This window comes from Trachypithecus francoisi, unplaced genomic scaffold (assembly GCF_009764315.1).
Source record: "Trachypithecus francoisi isolate TF-2019V2 unplaced genomic scaffold, Tfra_2.0 Lachesis_group3, whole genome shotgun sequence".
NCBI classification, from domain to species: domain Eukaryota; kingdom Metazoa; phylum Chordata; class Mammalia; order Primates; family Cercopithecidae; genus Trachypithecus; species Trachypithecus francoisi.
Genome location: NW_022681468.1, coordinates 96951095 through 96972826, shown reverse-complemented (window position 1 = coordinate 96972826; position 21732 = coordinate 96951095). Strand labels below are relative to the sequence as shown.

The window sequence follows — 21732 nt, the reverse complement described above, 5'->3', positions numbered from 1 at the left end:
CTACTTATTTTTATTCGTTGTCACGTAAGTAGCCAGAGGTGGCCAGTGTCTGCCATACTGAACAATAAGGGGGCCATCTTTGATGCACCACCCTGATGGATCAGAGTGAGGAAGTGGGATGGGGGCACAGGAAGACCCTCTTTCCAGACACTTGGGTGTACGTGAATAGGGCAGGAGCTAGAAATGAATGTGAAATTTGTCTCCCTTGTTGCTTTACATGCCAACGGCAAGGAGTTGGTAGAAAGGGCCAGGGCAGGGCCTGCAGAGGCACTGGTCAGTGGGGCACTGGGAGTGGCCCCAGCACCCTGGAATAGAAGCAGAAGCATGGCAGGAGAGTGGAGCAAAAAAGCTGAGGATGATGATCAAAGTAGGGCTGAGATGGGAGAAAGGAGAGAGGACAAAGATACAGGAATTGTAAAAACTAGTTGTAATAAATAATGGCAAAAGAGAACTGGAAGCTGTGGCCAAAGCCTCATTGTCTGACTTCGAGATTATGGAAGTGGAGCAGTTCTGACCAATGACAAAGCCCAGGGTGTTGCTGGCCAGAGATGAACAGGGGTCAACAGCCTGCATGTTGCGAGTGAGTTAATGAAAGGCTCGCACGGACAAGTTTATGTTGAGTAGGGGAGGAAGACACTGAGCTGGAGAAGGGTCAGTGAATTCAGAGTAAACTGAACGATCTACTCATAGCAGAATTCCTGGTATAATTGAGTCCATCCTCCTTTATTCTTCTGCAGTTGTCTTGGCTGCTCCTTTTCTCTCCCGGCTGTGGGCAAACTCTCTGCTCCTGAGTTGGTCTAGAATCTTGTTCCTGGGGCCTACTGCTTGCCAGGGTGTTACACCAAATTAAATTAGTGGAAACAAACATGCATGGAGACTCTTCCACATCCAAGGTGCTGTCTAGGGGCTGCTCGGGGTGTACAGATAAGTAGGTGCTAATATCCTGCCTCTGGTGGCTCCAGTAGGAGAACGAAGCAAGTGTGGGGAAGGTGTGGGGTTAGAAGAGTTATAGAGGGCCTTGATTTTCAAGGGGAGAAATTATACTTGGCTGAGTAGTTGCCAGTGTGGAGCAAATGGGGGCTTCAGATGGGAGAGTGAATATACATTCAGAATTCTGTTTTAGGTAGAGCAGCTGGTGAGCAGGACGTGAGATTTAACAGGATGCAGGATAACCCACCAAAAGCATTGAAGTGAGAAACTGACCTCCAGCGAAGCAGTGGGGTTGAAAGGCAAAGACAGAGCCACATAGTGAGACAGCATCTATTGAGGCCCCCCAACCCAACTGACCTAAGTAAAAGCAAAAGAGAAGCAACAAAGCTCAAGATGAGGCTGAGGTTTGGAGCCCCTGGGACTGGGGCTATGGAGAAGCCTTTAATAGAATAAGAGATACAATAGATCAAGTGTCTCGGAGTATCGTTAGGGATAGGCTTAGCTTCCATCCCACCACAAACTCTCCACACACTAACCCCGCCTCTTAATTTTCCAGTGTGCCTGCCTGGCCAGAAGTGTGGGGAAGGCCCTCGGGGTACATTTATGTAGGCAGGGGTCATTCCTGAGCAGACCGTCCTTGGTCTGGGGTGATCTGTGAATTACTCTAGAAAAGTACATCCTAGACACTCCTGATGTGGCTTGTCAGACATTTGTTGAGTTCCTGCTGTGAGCATCGTCTTGCATAGGATGAAGTTTATAGGCAAGTGGAGAAATGAATGTGTTAAATGCTGCTTTGGAAGAAGTAAGCACAGCATGCCCAGGGGCCCCAGGTGAGAGATGAGAGGGCGTGAGATAGGCGGTGTGATGCATGGAAGACCCCTTTCACTTGCCTGTGCTTTTAATTGTTCATTTGGCGAACATATGTTAGGTGCCAGCCATGTGCCCTGGCTGTGTCAGCAGTGTACTTCACCTCCTGATGTACCTGCACCCCCCATGATCTGCCTCCCTTACCTGCGCTGAGGTGACCTCCAGTATTTACCGTGGGCCCTCTACAGTCAGTCACACCCGCTCTTGAGCCTAGCTCTGCCTTTCCTGACCATGTGGCAGATTATTTAAGCTCCCTGGGCCTTAGCAACTTTAACAAGGGGTCCAGGAATGAAAGGAGAACATAGTAGCTCCTCCAGACTCTCCAGTTTAAGAACAGTAAAAGTCAGGTGTCACTGGAAAACAGCCCAGATTCTTTCTTGACATTGCTGAAGCAGAGAACTCATTAATCCTTCCAGGAGAATACACTTTTCAGCATCTCCCTTTCTAGCTGGTGCTGGACGTAACAGTAATTCCATCAGGTTGAATAGAGATTCCATGGTGAATTCAAGTCTTGGCAGGTAAGCCGGAGAGAAACAGATATCTTTTTAAATGTAAATGACCATAATTTTCAGCTTCCATTTTGTCCCATAAAGGAATTTGAACTTATTTTTCTTACAAAAGCCTTTCAGTTCACCTTTTAAGTTTAGACTAAGGAATATAAATAGGCCTAGCCTTTTCAACTAAGAGAGTAAGTTAAATAGCCAAGTTATAAGGCCCTGAGGTTTAATCTCTGTTAATAGATTTCAGAAAAACAGAGACTGTTCTTAAACAGTGCAGCAATTTATGCATTGAAATATATACAGCTTCAATTTAAGCCAGAGTGTAATAGATTTAGTCCTTTTAATAGTCCCTGTAATAGCGGGGAACAGCATTGAGCCTGCACATATCCTCCTCAGCACACGGTGGGTTCCCTATTAACACCTGCTTCATCCACAAGTTCCTGCCTAGAGGATTTAGGGAGAAGAGAAGATTATAAAAAGAGAGAGAACTGCTCTTGCAGGCTTTAGGGAAGAGAGCATTTCTTCAGAAGACACAGTTACTAAAGATACACCACCATCAAGCTCCCTTGTAACTAAGGACTCCACAGAGTGAAGGTGCTCAAAACCAGAGGGACACTGAAGTACACCTGGCCCCCCTTGGCCTCCCTTCTGGATGCACCTGATTATCCTCCAAAACTGACTTATGATGTGGAGATTTTTTTTTTTTTTTTTTGAGACGGAGTCTCAGTCTGTCACCCTGGCTGGAGTGCGGTGGTGTGATCTTGGCTCACTGCAACCTCCACCTCCCAGGTTCAGGCGATTCTCCTGCCTCGGCCTCCAGAGCAGATGTGGAGAATTCTTGCCAGTGGAGGTTATTCACTGAATCACAGCTTGAAAGGTTTTCTGCAACTCTTTCTCTAGAGGTGGTGAACTTAAGAGAGGACGGATTTTCATCTACCCAAAAGAGTTCAGGACAAAAGCCAAGCAGCAGCAAGGGAAGCAGATTTTTGGAGCGCCCACCCTGTGAGAGCTTTCTCAAATGGCGTCCCACTGATTCTTACAAAAGCTCTGCCTGAAGGTATGATTGTGCCCATTGTATAAACAGCGAAACTGAGATTCACTAAAGTTGTGTGAATCACACAGTTCCCAAGTGGCGGAATTAGAATTCAAAATCAGCTGTCTCTGGTTCATAAATTTGCATTTCCTCCCCGTCACCAAAACTCCAGATGTGAACTCCCTGTCTGACCAAAGCCTACAACAATGACAACTCCGTGGCTCTTCCTGCTGACAAGCACAGTATCTGCCATTACTGCCTCAGGTGTCCAGCGAAATACGGAGTTTGTTTACAAAATAAGTCTCCCAGCCTTCTCTATGTATTAGCAACCCCAGAGAAGGAAGGGCTGCCTGCTTTGCAAAGATCAAACCCCCTGTGTGTTTCACCCTCTGCACACTTCAAAACCAGGCTTCTACAAGCCAGTTACTCCAGGAGCTTAGCAAAAGGGTAAATAAAATGTTCTCTGTATCCCTGGAAATCCCCAATGAGAGCTCTAAAGTCTTCTCAAATCAACAAACTCTGAATTAGAGGGAAGGAGATTACTGCGTTTGGAGTTTTGAAATATCAAACCTGGAACAAATAATCTCTCTCACTCTCAGTTTATTTGTATATGAAATAAGGTGGGGCAGGGGAGTGGTTATGGAGGGGATGCATAATGGATTAGAGCACTCTATACAGTCCTGGGTGGGGAGAATTAATGATACTACTTATCATGACAGTTGCCACACTCACACTGTAGCAGTCTCCCATTTGTCTACGGAGAACCAACTCCTTGCAGGGACTGCCTGAGTTTTTGTTTGGTCCAACTGAGTGACAGACATATAAGGATGCAGGGCTGGGCATGAAAGTGAGTCACCAAGGTGCGACTCCCTTCTGTGACTCATCAGGTGAGTTCCAGAATGGCAGAGGCCTCTAACAAAAAAGATGCAATCAGTTTGTCTCTGGTATTCTCTGCACACCTGCAATTTAGGGCCTGATAGCTAGAGATCCCCTTTGGGAAAGAATTTTAGGTGAATATAAAGGAAAAGATGAATTTGATGGAAAAGAAAGCCAATATTTTCACCATTCAGAAGTATAAAAGGAATGTCACAAAGGTTATACTTAAGGTATTAACCTAGAGTTTATTCAAAAATACCACCCTAAATCCCCTATCTAACATGAATAAGGTGGCAAAAGTTCTGGTTACATGGAAAGATCAGACGCTTGCAAAACACTCACACACACATCTCATTTGTGTAGTGTTTACTTAGCCCTTACCAAGCAGGTGTTATTAGCTCCATTTTAAAGAAGAAACAGACATTGAAAGATCAAGTGACTTTCTCCAGGGCTTTTGGCACCTTGAAAGTTCTTTCCTGTCAGTTGGGCGCGGTAACTCACGCCTGTAATCCCAGCACTTTGGGAGGCCAAGGCGGGCGGATCACAAGGTCAAGAGATCGAGACCATCCTGGTCAACACAGTGAAACCCCATCTCTACTAAAAATACAAAAATTAGCTGGGCGTGGTAGCATGCACCTGTAGTCCCAGCTACTCGGGAGGCTGAGGCAGGAGAATCACTTGAACCCGGGAGGCGGAGGTTGCAGTGAGCCAAGATCGTGCCACTGCACTCCAGCCTGGCCACAGAGCGAGACTCCGTCTCAAAAAAAAAAACTTATATTTCATCTCTACCATGAACGCTCTCTAAAATACTGAGCAGAGCAGAGCATGAAAAACTTCGGTAGTCTTTTTTTTTTTTTTTGGAGACAGGATCCCATTCTGTCCCCTAGACTGGAATGCCATGGTGTGATCATGGCTCACTGCAGCCTGGAACTCCTGGGCTCAAGCGATCCTCCTATCAGCCTCCTGAGTACTTAGCTTTCACGTTGCTGTTTAAAGGTTTTGTCATCTGGTAGTGGAGCTTGACAATAGACAAGATAAAATTGCCGTCTTTATCACATGGAGGTATGCCCTACTTGAAAGACAACCAGATATTATAAAAATTCTCACTCAGGCACATGAATGAGTTACATAGTGGTATTTTAGAGGGATATTTTGGTTTTAACAAATATTAACGAATGATTCCTTTATGTTGCAAATTTCCTTCGATGTGCTTAAAATATGACCTGATTTGCACCGACCTGAATTTGTATCCAAGTATCCATGCATGATAGAGCAAGGGACACCTACCTGTACCCTCAGTTCCTTCCCACAGCAAAGCGTTTACTAAAGGCGTCCTCTCTAACCTTGGCTCACCATCGCCAGGTGATGGGTGGCTAGAACAAAGTGAAATGACCTCAAGAAAGGTCACAAGGAAGGAGGAGCATTTGGGAGCTAATCACGATATAATGATTATGCCCCATGCAGAGATAGGAAGGTGAATGGATTTGCTCTGCCCTGCTGTGCCACAGAAACAGGCCACATTAGTTCCATTTATCTCTAGGTCTATCTGTAATACAAACTGGCTCCAGATCTTCATTTTTTACATAAATAATGTGGCATGTGGCTTAGTTTCTATTATGCGGTTGCCATGGCAGTTCCTCCAGTTGGCTCTTTTTCAGGGAAATGAAAAAAGGCACTTGTTAGGGGGCAGGGAAAATGCACAGGGTTGGTGGGGAAGGGCTCGGACACCTGGGCAGCCTTTGGGATCACAGGGAATGCTAGGAATGTGAGCTTCCATTCGGCAGGACCACAGCCCGACCTAGCAGCCGGAAAGAAGGAAGCAGGTTGTGTGGGATTTTGAGCTTGGAGCTTATTTATTAAATCGAGCTGCTTGGGAAGTTTAATGAGGTTTCAACCAGAAATCTTCTCGGGGCTTCTCTTTGGGGTAACAAGCAGTGGAGGTGGAGAGTTCCTAGGAGAAGTACAGAGGCACCTGGGCCGAGAGCGCCTAGAGCTCTGCCAAGCTCGTTAGCACTGATAGGATAACACGGCCCTTCTCTCACCCGATTCCAGGCCTGTCATTAAAACCAGGGGAAGGGCTGCTTCCTTCATTAAACCTTCCCTCTCTCCCTGACTGCCTTTGGAGGCCCCACAGAACAGAGGTGCTGCTGTGCTTATCATGCATGTGCTGTTATTCCGGCGATCATGGATGGACTTCAGGGGCCTATGAACCCCCTGAAATACGGGTTTGATTTTATGGGTAGGTGTATTTTTCAGGGCTATGGGTCTAGATCTCATCAAAATCTCAGAGGGACCTTCCTTAATACAAAATGAAATTCAGATGCTCTAGGACTGGCTCTGCAAGGAACACTCTGGATAGAGGTACATGGGCCCTGGGATTTTAGAGTTGGCCACACCTAGTTCCAGAGATCACTTCCTCCTTCTGCAGTCTGTCACTGAAGATGGTTGGCACTTTATTCTGTCCTCAAGGTGACAGTTTTTTTTGAACAGTTAATTTGTATTAGTGACTCATCTATGACTTTCCCGTAGTACAGATAACACTCTCCCCCTGCACTCAGAATCACCTGGGAATGTTAAAGTGCTGAGGACTGCGCTGCACACCAAATGCTCCGATTTCATTGGTCTGGGATGGGACACCCTGGATGATGATTGTCATGGGCAGCCAGGTCTGATAACTCAGGGCTAACAGCAGGCAGAGGAACAGGGAACTGAAGTAAGGAAGGGGAAGGGTTTTCATCTCATCTGCCATTTTTGGTGACTGGTTGTAGGTACCGGAAACGCTCTACCGTGAGGGTTTCAAAACTGGTTACCAACTCATTCTGAGCTGGGAATATTCTTACCCACTGGTAATATACAGGGGAAGGGAAGTTGTCAGTATATATGCAGATACTTTCCGTTTTAAACTTTATGTGTATACGCACAGATGTACTTAAGCCCAACTTGTGGTCCCTGCACTCAAGAGCACACACAGCCCTAAAAGCCCCATGCAGCCGCCGCTTTGCAGTTCCCTCAATGAGAATGCACTGCTTTCACTGACACTGAGAATGTTTCCCTTCAAGGAAGACTGTCTTGGCCTTCTCAGGCTCTCAGCAGAGGATGATGATGATAATAGCAGCCGTCACTCACTTTACATGGTAAAGTGGCACAGTACACACTGTTTAGATGCTTTTTTTTTTTTTTTTGAAATGGAGTCTCGCTCTGTTGCCCAGGCTGAAGTGCAGTGGCACGATCTTGGCTCACTGCTACTTCTGCCTCCTGGGTTCAAGCAATTCTTCTGCCTCAGCCTCCCAAGTAGCTGGGACTACAGGTGTATACCAACATGTACCACAATACAAATTCCAGGTTGTCTCTTTAGTAGAGACGGGGTTTCACCATGTTGACCAGGCTGGTCTCGAACTCCTGATCTCAGGTGATCCACCTGCCTCAGCCTCCAAAGTGCTGGAATTACAGATGTGAGCCACCATGCCAGGCTGATGCTTTCTATGTGTAAAGTTAGTCTTCAGAGCAATCTGGTGAAGACTGTAGTATTATCGTCATCCCCATTTTGCAGATGAGGAAACTAAGGCAGGAGGGCGTAAATAACTTGCTCAGATTTGTACCATGATAAAAAGGCAGAACTGGGACACAAACTCATGCATTTTACCTCCTGAGCGTGTCTTTGAGCCATGAAGTCAGACATATTTGCCCAGCAGTGCTATAAGAAAAGCTAGGCAGAGACAGGAACAGGGGAGCACTGGCCACCAGATCCAGAACCTTCACCTTCTTTTCCCTGTAACAGGCTTCATCCCTCCACCCCTCATCTTCGGGGCCGGCATCGATTCCACCTGCCTGTTTTGGAGCACGTTCTGTGGGGAGCAAGGCGCCTGCGTCCTCTACGACAATGTGGTCTACAGATACCTGTATGTCAGCATCGCCATCGCGCTCAAATCCTTCGCCTTCATCTTATACACCACCACGTGGCAGTGCCTGAGGAAAAACTATAAACGCTACATCAAAAACCACGAGGGCGGGCTGAGCACCAGTGAGTTCTTTGCCTCTACTCTGACCCTAGACAACCTGGGGAGGGACCCTGTGCCCGCAAACCAGACACATAGGACAAAGTTTATCTATAACCTGGAAGACCATGAGTGGTGTGAAAACATGGAGTCCGTTTTATAGTGACTAAAAGAGGGCTGAACTCTGTATTAGTAATCCAAGGGTCATTTTTTCTTAAAAAAAGAAAAAAAGGTTTCCAAAAAAAAACCAAAACTCAATATACACACAGAGGCACAGACGTACACACACTCACACACCGACTTTGTCCTTTTTCTGAACATCAGAGCCAGACAGGATTCAAAATCAGGAGAGAATGAGATCGTGCGGCGGGGTCCTGGAGGCCACTCGCGCGGCTGGGCCACAGAGTCTACTTTGAAGGCACCTCATGGTTTTCAGGATGCCGACAGCTGCAAGCAACAGGCACTGCCAAATTCAGGGAACAGTGGTGGCCAGCTTGGAGGATGGACATTTCTGGATATACATACACATACAAAACAGAAAACATTTTTTTAAAGTTTACTAAAATAAAAAAAAAATTTAAAAAACACAAGTTGAAAACATTGCCAGATTAAGCACTAGTGACACACCCCGTGCCACCCTCTTCCTCCAGATGGGGGTGGGGGCGGGCGCACAAGTCGGAGGGGTGGAAGCCCCACTCCTCTCTCTGACTTTCGCAATATGGGTCACTGTGTAGACGACTCACCCAGTCTGCATGTGGTTCAAGGCCCCAGAGTTCTCTCAGTGATGCTAATAATGGGTGATCTGTGCTGGAGTTTGTAATTGGTACCTCTCGCCAGCTCCATTTCCATGTTCAAGACTGAGGGCCTGAGGGGGAGCCGGGTGGGGGGCCAGCAGCTCCCAGTGGCGGGCATCCACCTTCCCCCAGCCCCACAGAATGACCTCAGGAAGCAGTAGGCCTCGCCTGGCTATGACTGACCCGGCTCAGAGCTGGTGAGACCCAACACAGTCCAAGTCATTTGCTTACATTTGCCAAACATTTTGCCATTTTTAAAAGAAAAAAACACAATCCATATGAATTTCAAGCTGTTGTATGTATAATCCTCTAATACTATTTTTAACTACTTCTAAAATCTGTTAACCCTTCAGTCACTAACACGGTTCTCTAGGCTGGATTTATTATGCTGGTTGCTTTTACTTTTTTTCTCCTTTTTTAATGCACCAAAAATATGTGATACAAGGGATGCAATTAACCTATTGTAATTTTTATCACTTTATCCTCATTCGGATATTCTACAAAAACAAGAATATATAATGTGTTATAAGAAGAAAAAAAAATGCTTCAAAAAGAGTGAATATGCAGCCTGCCTTTAAAAGAATCACATTTGAGACAACAGGGGATAATGTGATGAATTGCAAATTTGCCTTTTAGCTTTCTTCCCCATGATTCAGTGATCACTGTCATGGGAAGCCCTTTTATATTCATGCTTGACATTCCAAGAGGCATTCTTTTCAGCCTGTGGAGGAGAAACTCTTAGATGTGGGTTTGTGGTGTGTGGATGCAACACTTCCGGGGATGGGAAAGAAGAACAGTTCCCTAGCACAAGCTGTTAAGAAGTCTGTAGCGTCTCTGATAACAAATAGACCCACAAGCTCCTGGAAGCTGTTGTGTGTCCAATGCATGAAAATGTCTTTGACATTTTCAGGGTTAGTCTAGAACTAAGGCCCTTGTCTGTGTTTTGAAGGTGGGTGAACCTCAGAAAATGAACCTGTTACGATTTGGGGTAAGAATCACGTTAAAAAACCTCTTGCAACCAGTACACTAGGCCTTCTATGGCCATTTCCATAAGGGGACAGAGCTTAGGTAAAGGCACACACTCATACACAACCAAGGGCCCTGCTAACTTACCCCTCATGCTTCTTCAGTAACCTTTGTTCATGTCACATTCCTGGCGCTGGAAAAAAAACTCAAAGGTTGATTGGTTTGCTTTTTCACCTTGGACACATTTGCAGTTTACCCACAAGGCAAACAAAAGAATCAGGAAATAAAAAATGGTTGGGCGTGGGGCAGATATGGTACTAAATTTTTAATGAACGTTGTAAATGAAGAGGCTTGAATGACAGCCCAAATCTAGAGAAAGCACTGAGCAAGACCAACGAAAAGAAAAGCTGTGTCGTGGTGTGGGGCCACCGTGATCAGCTACCTGGGGCAGGATGCTTCTGAGACAGGCCTTTCATCTGCTTAGTGTTAGTATGTCCTTATGAAAATGGGGACACTCATCAGTATGTTAACTAGTAAGGGGGAGATGGTTCTCCAACCACTTCATAAAATATGTATGTTCTGTTGTTCCTAAGGCTTTGAGAATATCCTGTACAGGTTTCGTTTTAGTTTTGCAAATGTATTGCTAATAGGTCACTCCTATAGATTATTGCTTGGCCCTTCAAACTCAGTACACACACACTGAGGCCCTTTGACCTAGTGTTTTATGGAACTATTTGTTTTGAGAGAGAAAAAAAAAAGGTTTTTAAAACTCTTTGCATTTTGGACTTTTTTCCCTAAAATTTTAGGATGAATGTGAAAAAGATGTTAGAATAACAGGAAGACAACTCCAGGGCTGAGTTTTATCAGCAATTGGGTATAAATTTAAAGACCCCTGTTGCAAGATGGTTCTGAATTCTGTTGTATCGTCTTTAAAAATTTTAATTTTTCTCATATACTACCGAACAGAAAACTCAGTCTAGATTTAATTTGCCTTTTGTGCTCTAAAGAAGCATTGTACATACAACACTAGATCAGCCCCCTCAATTATCTGTTTGGTTTCAAGTGAATGAAAAGATTTCCTGGTAAGATCTCCATTGGATTTACAGAACACAAAAAAATGTACGGGATGGAATAAACCTAGAAAGTGAATGCTAGAGTTCTCTCTCTTCTGCTACAAACTCCTACACCATCTCAGTTGAACATGCCCGGGGTGGATGAAAAGTCTCTCTCTGCTGAAACTGACAGATCTTTGTAACTCCTACGCATAGACCAAGAAGGTTTGGGTTTTGTTTTTGTTTAACCAATATCATTCCCTCCTATGAAGCAAGCACATTTTGCAAAAATGCCTCTCTAGGGGACACGGTTTGCTCTCTTCTCTCAGCTGAGGCTGTGTGCTGTCAGGGAAAGCTGGCTCTGAGGCACCCTGGGGACACAGGGTTCCAGAAGGCCACAGCATGGCATGCTGGCTTTCCTCACAGCTAACGAAGGAGTGGGAGCAGCCTCCTTTCACGGTCTCCCCAAGGAGCTTGCTGGGAACACTTAACAGACAAAATAATAACTGGAAACCCAAGAGCTCCTAAGGAATCATTTGACAGAGTTGCTAACATCTTCCAAGCAGGAGGGAGCGTACCCCTCCATAAAAATCACTTCCTTTTCACCATCTGATCATGGAATAGCTCGCTCTAGCGCTTTTAAAGATTGGTTGAGTGGCATCTGTACATTCCAGTCCCCTGATCCACTCCCCTGTGTCCAGTAACTGCCCTCCAGCTTCCCCTCACTCACACTATGGCAGGGCTTCCCAGCCCTTCTTGTTGAAAAGCCTGCAGAAACGTTCCACATGAGGGCAACCAGCTGATCCCTGGGATGGTAGTCACACCACTCTTGAGGAATTTTCCCAGGAAAAAGATTCTCCTGTGGTTACTAATGGTTATTCTTTCGCACCTTCCAGAGGAGGTCATTCACTGAGGAACATGTAAAATGGAGATAGATACATGTACTGAAATAGAGAAACCTCCGAGGAAAAGTAGTTTCTGGCTCCCCGTGTGCCTGCTGGGCTGGTTTTCTTGCTGCCTGCTGCTTCCAGTCCTAGGAAGTCTGGTTTCTTCTCCACCCAGCCATGCCTGCCAGACCTGTGTAGTTTGCTCTAAGCCCTGCTAGGAACCCCAAAGGCCCTACTCAGCAGTGGTAAGCTGTGAAGGTCAGGTCAATGTATAGATGTCAATGCATCTGATCATACAGTCAAGACCAGAAAAACAGGATGAGCTTCTGTTGCAGTTGGACGGAGTTACACTATGTTTTGTTGTTGCTTGAATATTTTATTTGGTTTGGTTTAGATGAGGGAAGAAACCATGCAAGCAGTTCTTTCAGTCTAACAGATGGAGAATACTTGCCGCTGCCTGGTGCTGTTCTTACCTGACTATCTTGATGGCTTGGGAGAACCACATATCTGGCCAGAAGCCAGAGGAAAGTACCAGATACGTAGCAGGGACCTGCTGACTCCACTGGGCTCGTGCCACTCTCCTCTGATTGACCTCCTCAACCATGATCCATGTTTCCCTTTAGGGACTGTTTCCCCTTAGGTTAGAATCCACTTCAAATATCTAAGAGGTGCCAACTTTTCCAAGAGAGGGTGTTAGTGAAATTAAATTTGGCCTGGAAAATTAGTTCAAGACCCAAATATAGTATTTACCCATTTTCTACCCTTCCTTCTTTCCTTTTTCATTACACCTGCTTCACCCAACTTATTCCAAACTGCTACTCCCCCAAACAGCTGCAAGAACATAATCCCTTAGAGTAAACCACCCTAAATGACAGACTTTGGACCCCACGCCCCTAGTGTACTGTCATTGCTCTAGAGTCATTGGAATACCCTCTCACTGGTGGAAGATGCAAGGAAGATATTTTTGTTCAAATGCCTCTTATGGGGCCTGTTGCCTAGAACAGCATGTGGAATCCACCGTGAATGCACGCAGCCACCTACACCTGCCTCAGTAGTAGCTTCAGCAACCCAGAATGCTTGATCATCATGGCAGGGACAACATGGGTTATAAAAGCTAAAATGGAAAATTCTGGAAAGCAAAGATAGCCCTGTCCCTTAGAAACCTCTGACTGCCATGGAGACAGGGACAACTCACACTTCTCAGAGACTATCCACGTTAGCATTTTTCTTTGCAGAGTTTGTTTTATTTGGAGATGCATTGTATGAGCTTGATATATTCGAAACATGTATTTGTTTTATTCATTCCTTAAAATTTTGGCTATATGCCAAGCCCTAGGTCAGATACAAAAGTGGAAAAGATTTGTTCCCTACCCTCCAAGAACCCCCATTTCAATGAGCTGGACAGATCTGAACACAAACAAAACCCATGGGATAATAGTATTAAGAGCTAGGGTCTGTCTGGGGATAAGGAGAGCCAGTTCAAGATGGTGGTGAGTTCTGCCTTATGGCAGCAAGAATCAAGAAGTCTCTGGAGAGTGGGTGGCCTAGAAACTAAGTACTAAAGAGCAGTGAGTGACTTTTGGGGAACCATGGTGAGAAGATGAGGGGCAGAATTGCCCCCAGAGAGCCACCAAAACACATTCACCAGCGTTTTCTGTAATAGGCCAAGTAGTAAATATTTTAGACTTTGTGGACCTGCAGTCTCTGTTGCAACTACTCAACTGTTGTAGTACTGTGAGATCAGCCATAGACAACAGGTAAACAAATGGACTATGTTCCAATAAAGCTTTATTTACAAAGACAGTCGGTGGCTGAGGGAAGGCCATAGTTTGCTGACCTCTGTTCTCTTGCACAGGCAAGGCCTCAAGCAGCACTGCATGTTTGGGGGACCCTAGCGGCTGAGCATAGGTGAGGCAGATCCCAGCGCCTAAGACTCTGCTGTAGCATGGGCCAGGGCATACATAGGAAAGGACCTTGAGCTAGGTGTCCATCGGCCTTAACACTCCTGACCATGAGACTCTAATTCAGATATCTCATTTCCAAGAATAAGGTAAGTACCCCTTTGCTCTCATGGTTAAAATTGAAGGCAACATTATTTTTTTCTTCTGTGATGTGGCAGATTTGAACTGTATGGTCTACATTCCCATACAGCTGTGACACTGCAGCTTGACTAGAGTAACCATCCTTTTCTCTTAAATGGTGGAAATGGGCACATGAGGGAGAAATGTTCAAAGCAGAAAAAGAAGAGTGAATCCAGATACCAAAGAGTATTTCCAATCCTTTTCCTCCCCACAACCAACACAAAAGACTGTCACCCTAAAGTTAACAGATATGCCAGGTAAAATACTTGGTAAGCACTAGTAATAACTACTACTAATAGTAGCTAACATTTTTCAAGCACTTGCTATGAATCATCTGCTTGCTGAGCGTATTTCGTGTATTAGCTCATGTAATCTCAACCACAGGGTGGCTCAAATTCACAAAGCAGACTTGGGATTCAAACCTAGGTGTATGAAAAAGCTTTCAGGTCTTAAAAAGCTCTCCTTATTCCCAGACAGACCCATAACCACTATGGGTACTACCTCCCTACTGGGCAAGACACAAGGGACCTCCCTCCCCACCTTTAGACACTGATCAAGAAGACTGTGGCCCAAGTGAACTGTGGGGCCCCACACGCTCCCACTTGCCTCCTGATGTAACAACCAGGACACCATGGCAACAGTGTTCAGGGCTGTGTATTTTTCTATTGCCATTCCTGGTATTCACCCCTGAGCCCGGTGGTCCATTGATATGAAGTGTTTTACCTGAAATGGACAGATAAGAGGAATCAGATAGGAGACTGTCCTACTCTAGTGCATTCTGAAATGCACTATCAAAGCACCAAGAGGCCAGGGAAGCACTCCACAGTGCTGGTCATCAGCTCCCCTGGGGAGACCCCAGACACCTGCCATGGCTGGCACCCCTTTAGTCTACAGCATCAACCACAGGAGATCAACTCTGGCCCCAGGGCTTCAAACACACTGAAGCTGGTCCCTAATTGGATATACTTCCTCTCCAAAGGAGACCAGGGGCACTTGTCATATTGAGTTCAAGTCCCTGGTCAAACTCAGGCACTAGCCACCCTAACTTGCTGTTCTGCCTTCTATTCTCAGATTCCATGCTTTTAGGAACAGCATATCCAGACATTTCCATTTTTGTAATAGTGACTCAGGTCAACAATCAAGAGTTGGTGATTATCATAAGTTTTCAGTTTTTTCCCATAAGATAGAATTGATTATGTTCTTTTGCTATGAGCAAATGAACAACATAGCAAGTTTTCTGGAGGTTTAACATTCTGTAGGTGGACACTTGCCATCCCATTAATGTTTTTCTTAGCATTAACCTTATAGAAGATTCTCACACTAACCTTGTAGAAGACTGCTCTCATGGAGACATGTTTGGCAAGACTATTTGATTTTATAATCTAAGGCCATAAAATGAATTGGAAGCATAGAATTTACAAAGTGTTGCTATAAAAGGATCCCAACTGAACACAAATGGTGCTCCCATCCAGCACTTTAAGGGAGGGAAGGGGCCAGGAAGCTCATGTTTATTAAGCACCTGCTACCCACATGCCGGGTTCTGTGAATTCATGATCCCAGGTACTGCTCCCAGCAGCCTTCTCACACCGGCCCTATGAGGTAAGTATATATTCTTTTCCACTTCACAGGTTTGAAAACTAAAGCTCAGCAAATCCAATCCTTCTAAGATCACATAGCTAGTTTATAAAGCCACCAGGAGCCAGTGACAGATCTGACTCCTAAACCAGTGCTCTCTCCACTACAACACACAGCCCCCAAAGTTAGAACACGGAACTGACTTCTTTAACCTCTATAAAGCCAACAGATCATCTACCTATGGGAAACCCCTAGCAGGAGTCTATTGTTTCATAGAGAAGTGAGCCAGGAGTTGGAGGTGAGAATCTCTGCAAAATTTTGCCAATGGGCACAGGAATCTAGGTTTCACTTTAATAATTAAATGTTGGAAACCTTTCAAAACACTCCTTCCTACTTCAACCTTAGCCACATCAGCAGGAATTTCCCAGCCATTCATCAGCCTTTATCTTATTCATTCTGCTAAGCAGGGATGAACCCCAGCTCTCTAACTTCTGTCCCACCGTTCCTAACTCCCCACACCCAAGTCTTTCAGTAGAACCCCAAGACTATAAGAACTTGGGCCTTGTGAGAGTGAAGGAAGGATGCTCCAACTTGCCCAGGACTCAGGCTTCAGCTTCACAATCCCGAGGAAAGGAATGACATTTCCAAACTGTCACCTTTGTAGCACTAGGTCAAAGTCAAAGTCTAAAGAGGACAAATAAAATGGACAGGGACTTCTATGGCCTCATTGTGCCTATTGAACAGGAGAGCTGCATGTCACAGTCGATGAGACCTGCACAGCTTGTGAATCATCACCGAGATTAGTTGTGTTTTTAATACCTTTAAAATGAAGCTACAGCATCTATTCTGCAAATGTGGCGTAGGCTTAAAAACCTTGCTCCAAAGAGAATGTCGTTTCACCCAGCATGCAGTGAATATCTGCGGCTACACAAAAAACAAACTGTCCTGAATGCTGGAGGAGAAAGCATGACATTGTGATGCCAGGCAGTTTTCTCTGACACTCAGTAATCTCTTCAATAGAGATGTATGGTGACACTTTGAGCCCTAGAACACAAGGTCTGTCACTAGTAATTTACATAAGACAAGAATAAATTATTGACTGGGAGACATCTTATTCATCCCCAACATTTGCTTGGCTGTGGGAATGGTCATGTAGATGAATATCCTTCCCAGAAAAGATACTTGGCCTTCAAAAAGGTCTCTGGGCTCAGAATCTGGCCCCTTGGGGTTACCTGGAATGAAACCCAGAACTTTATTGCTTTGACTGCCTCCTCTTGTCCCTTCACTGCAAAGCCATGATGCTATTAAATAAGCCTAACAAAAAGTAGGTAAAGCAGAAAAGACCGATCTCTTTTTCCTCTTGGCTCTTCTTCCCTCCTCCCCCTTTAGGCACAGAGTACCAAGACATTGAGACTGAGAAAACCTGCCCCGAATCACATTCACCTTCAGAAGACTCCTTTGTGAGAAGCTGAGGGCCTGGCCCTCTTCCTCTTCCTGGAGAGAACAGCCCACCACCACCCACAGACCTCGCGGGCCTCACTTAGCGTGCTCCTCCCTGCCCGAGAACCCGAGGGTCCCCATGTGGATTATCCAGCCAGTGTGTGGTCCTTTGAGGCCCCAAGCACAGGCCTGTGATGAGGACTAAAGAGGTGACTTATGGTCAGGAGTACTCCAAACAGCTCTCAGAGTAGGCATCTTTCCTGGGTCTCTAAAGAGTCATGCTGACCTGGTGTGCAAATGCCCTTCACCCATCCCTCTGCCTCCTCTGGGGATGGCTTGCTGACATGCTTTAGAAACTCCCCTCTTGGAAGTGCTCCTCTGACCGAGGGCTTCAACAGCTTTAATGAAATCAGCCGAGAGGGTAAAAACCATCCTGTTGCACAGAATGGAGGGGGAAAAAAGCACATACTCAATAGATTTTTGAGTGTGGTATTCTGTATTTTTGCAGCTTTTATTTTCCAGATGAGCAGTTTAGAAATATGTGATGTAAAGTACATACTGTACGTTTGCTGAAAATTATATTAAAAGCACTATTTTAATTCTTCCTCTGTCTCATGCTCTAATCTCTGTTACCTTTCTTGTGCCTTCAGATAGAATGATTCTAAAAGATTCTGGAGAGTGCTTCTGGCCATGTGTGTTCTATATTTATGGGCTCTGAGGTTATGGACTTAAGAGAGTGTGAGCTTTAGAGCCAAGAGAGACCTGAGCTCAAATCCCTACCCCACCACTTGCTGCTGGTGTGATGTTAATGTAGTAATCAGGCTTCTCTTAGCCCCCGTTTCACCCTTTGTAAAATGAGAATATTAATGCCTGCTTTATACAACTGTAGTAAGACTTAAATTAGATCATGTGTAAAGGTACCAAGTGCAACATACAGCACAGAAATTGTCATTGTTCATTACTACCCCAACCTCTAGCTGGAATCTAAATGCTCCACACCATGCAGCTTCTACTGGTAACATTTAGTGGTCCTATTCTGTCACTGTCTGGTTTTCATTTCTGATTCTCCCACTGCCTGTAAAGCCTAGCAGACAGGCAATTGACTTCATCTCACAATATCCCCAGTGTCTGCTATAGTGCATGTCATTCCGTGGATGATCAATATGCAAATGAATGAATGATGAGCAAACAGCCTCAGACCGAGTCCCATTCCTCAGTGGAAACTATAGCATTTGCCTCCCTTTCTGCAGGTTCACAAGCCACCCAGTGGCTAGAACTCCAGTGGCTTTCCCATACCTTGGTAGGCCTCTTCGTAATTGACTGGCTTCATCTCCATATCTTTATTAATTCACTAGCTGGACTCCTACCTCATATGAGTAGGTAGGTTGGGTTGACACCTGCCACTGACTTGCAGAATGGAATCCCCACTGCATTACTCCACTGGCCAGACTGGAGTTCCAAGCATGGATGCTTGCCAGAATTCTATCTGTGCTTTGTCTTTTGGGCAAAGGACCTAGAATGCCTCCACTTGTCTTATGGGGCTAGCCCCGTAACTGACCCACTTTTCTTCATAGTCCTCTCCATCCTGAATCTTTTCCTCTGTAGCCCATCATCCACTATAGCTGAGTTCACCCCAAATGAAAGCTTGTCAAATCTATTATCACTTGAAGACTGCACCCACCTCAGCCCTAAGTTGTCTTTTCACTCTGAGGCCTTAGGGGGTCAGGAAAGAATGTGCTTGACTTTCTTTAAGTCCCAGTTATAGGCCATTGGTGCCTTGAGGGATTCTTTCTTAGCCTGGCCCTGTTATTTATATGATTGTTTATTTTTTGCAAAGCAACATGATTTATTCTCTCCAGTGTACAAATCCCAAGAAAATGCAATTTCAACATTCTCCGTACTGATGTGAAAAGATGCTGAACCAGCTGAAAAAGTAGTTAGTGGTTCCTCCTGGGCTTCACCTGCACCAGAAATTCAGATGGAGGCAGAAGGGAAAGGAGTAGGGAAAGGCTATTGCTTAAGGTATCATTGTGTTCAGTCCCACATTTTACATTTCTTTTTGTCTATAATCCAGTTTATTTTCCCTGTCTACCATTCCCCCATAAAGGTGGTCAACTTAAAGAAAACTTATTCTCTCCATTTTATCTCAGCCTTACAAGGACATATTCTTAGGCAAGAGATTTTTCTTTCAATAGTTAAGTGAATTCATGAGAAATCTGTCCATAAAGGCTGTCCAACTATTAATAACTCAGAGAGAATACACAGCTTCATCAGACCCCAAAATGCCCCCTCTTTCCAATGTCCTCTCAGCTGCCATGGGGCACCAGGGCCTTGAACTACATACACAAATAGCTCATCTTCCACACTTGAAAGTCCAACTTGACCTCTTCCAGTCTTCAGGAAAGGGTCAGCCCTGCACTCAAGCATTTGGCTCAACCAAAACAACAGCAGGTTGTTTCTGTGGCCCCATAACATGGATTCGGAACCACTCACACATCCACTTTACAAATCTGTCTTCTTCTTTTTAGGCCTTGTTACTTAACGAGCTACTGCTGTAGAACAGCTTCCATAACTCTTGAGACAAATGTCTATAGTTAATGCACAAGGCAGACTCACTTGCTTTCCTGAAAGCCTTTAAAACGTGTCTTAACCTTCTTGAGTTATAGTATTTCCAGTTATAAAATACATGAACATGTATTTATGGGATCCCCAAAGGAGGGCACTTCAGATCTTCCAGAATCCTGCTCCTCTGTTGCTCATAAAATTAAGGGGTGAAGTAAAGAAGACAGAACAGCAAGCTAGGATGGCCAGTGTATGAGTTTGACCAAAGACTTGAACTCAGTATGACAGGTGCCTCTGGTCTCCTTCGAGAGGAAGTATTTTCCTGTGATGCCTCTCTACATCACACATCACTGAGACCTTCACCATAGTACACAGGTGCAACTGAAACATGCTGCCAATGAGAAGGAAGTGGAAGGCCCGTGTCCCCAGACTCTACTTGGCAGCTGACTCCTTTCTTCCTTCAGAAGCTTACCTTGCCCTCTATCTTATGCTTCCGTTTCTGTGGACAATCATTCTGTATTGAGGCAACTATATTTTCATAGTAAAAAATTAGTACTTGATGTAAGTTTAAAAAAACAGCCCAAAGAAAATGAGAATTCTTTTCCATTGTTTCTAAAATCATCATTTTCTAGCTCTTCAAGTTTTGTGCAAATGACTAGACATGACAATGCAGTACTACAAAAGGAGACATTCCTCTTCAGCAGGACGTTGGAGATAAGATTTTATTTCCATCGCATCTCTGCCTGTGAATGTGACTTTGAAAGGTCACATTACTGCTGATCATTTTCTCAGGTGGTGTCAGTAGATTGATCCTGACAAAGTCACTGAGGCAGCTACTGGGGAGGAGAGTGCAGAGTGAAGACCCGTGCTGGGTGAGGAGGGAGCTGAATGCACATAAGTAGGCCTCACTCCGACTTGGTCTCACCCTCCACTTCCTGCATCCCGTGCTCCCTGGGAAGATGGACCCTGAGGAAGATGGTTAGTTTCATTCCATATTTCAAATGGATATATGTCAGATTAAAGCAAGGCCGTGACTTTTAGCAAGTGAGTATGGACAGGACTCCGTGAAGTCCTCTGCACACAGTGGGCACTTCATAACCGGGGGCAATAGGAGAACAAGATGACTTATGGGAGGGGTCCCCAACACCCCCAGCCACAGACCGGTACCTGGAGGAGATGAGTGGCAGGCAAGTGAGCATTACTGGCTGATCTCTGTCTCCTGTGACATCAGCTGCGGCAGCATTAGCGTCTCATAGGAGCATGAACCCTGTTGTGAACTGTGTATGCGAGGGGTCTAGGCTGTGTTCCTTGTGAGACTCTAATGCCTGAGAATAGTTTTATCATGAAACCATCCCTACACCTCCCACCTCCCACTCTCTCCATCCGTGGAAAAATTGTCTTCCATGAAGCCAAAAAGGTTAGGGAGTGCTGGCATAGGGGAAAGAGCGGGTAACAGGTTTACATCCTGGCGGTTCAGCCACTTTTCAGCCTGGCCAGGTTAGCAAGTCAAGACTCACTCTAAACCACAGTCTTTATGTAGCTATAAAATGGGAAGATTACAGCTGCCTGCTTGGCAGGGACAACATGACAATTCAATGTGCATGTATAGCCCGGTGTCAGTCCCCAGTGGGGCTCAGGAAGTCATGAGTTTCACTGAGAAGTCTCATTTTTGGCCATATAAATACAAAACCACTTCTGTTTGCCAGTATTTGTTACCACTCTGCTCTTTGGGAACCCTCTCTCCTGCTGAGTAGTGACTCTCTTAATGAGTTCTCGGTCAATTCCTTCATTTTTTAGTCATTTCTACTTATTAAAAGAGCTTTGCTTCACTCATTAAGATCCAGTCCTGACCATCTGAGAACTTCATCCTCATATACCATTTAACCCCCACAATGGCAGACCTGGCCTGTGGCTCGGGGGGCCTATAGTGGAAGGGGAAGTGTGGTCTGCACTCTCCTACCCCTTTTCTCTTCCCTGCCCCAACTGGGCTCCAGATGGAGGTATGGGAGCTGAAGAGGGAAGTGAGGTACATTCAGCAGACTGCCTGTGGCTAAGCTTGCTGCCATCACTGATGACCACTACTGATGTGGCTCCATCTGTCAAGTACGTTTGGAGGCAGACAGGCAGGCTCCAATAAGCCCAGCTGAAGGAAAAAACCATCCAACAGTTCCCTT

The 21732-nt window shown here is 45.3% G+C and overlaps 1 protein-coding gene across 1 annotated transcript in view; it reads left to right on the top strand.

Moving 5' to 3' along the window:
• Positions 1–17600, top strand: part of SLCO3A1 (solute carrier organic anion transporter family member 3A1) — a 321497-nt gene extending 303897 nt beyond the window's left edge. The window contains 2 exon segments of the mRNA XM_033188916.1: positions 7985–8227; positions 16946–17600. Of these exon segments, the coding sequence (XP_033044807.1) occupies positions 7985–8227; positions 16946–17028 (326 nt within the window). The 3' untranslated portion in view covers positions 17029–17600.
• The last annotated feature ends 4132 nt before the right edge of the window (positions 17601–21732 follow it).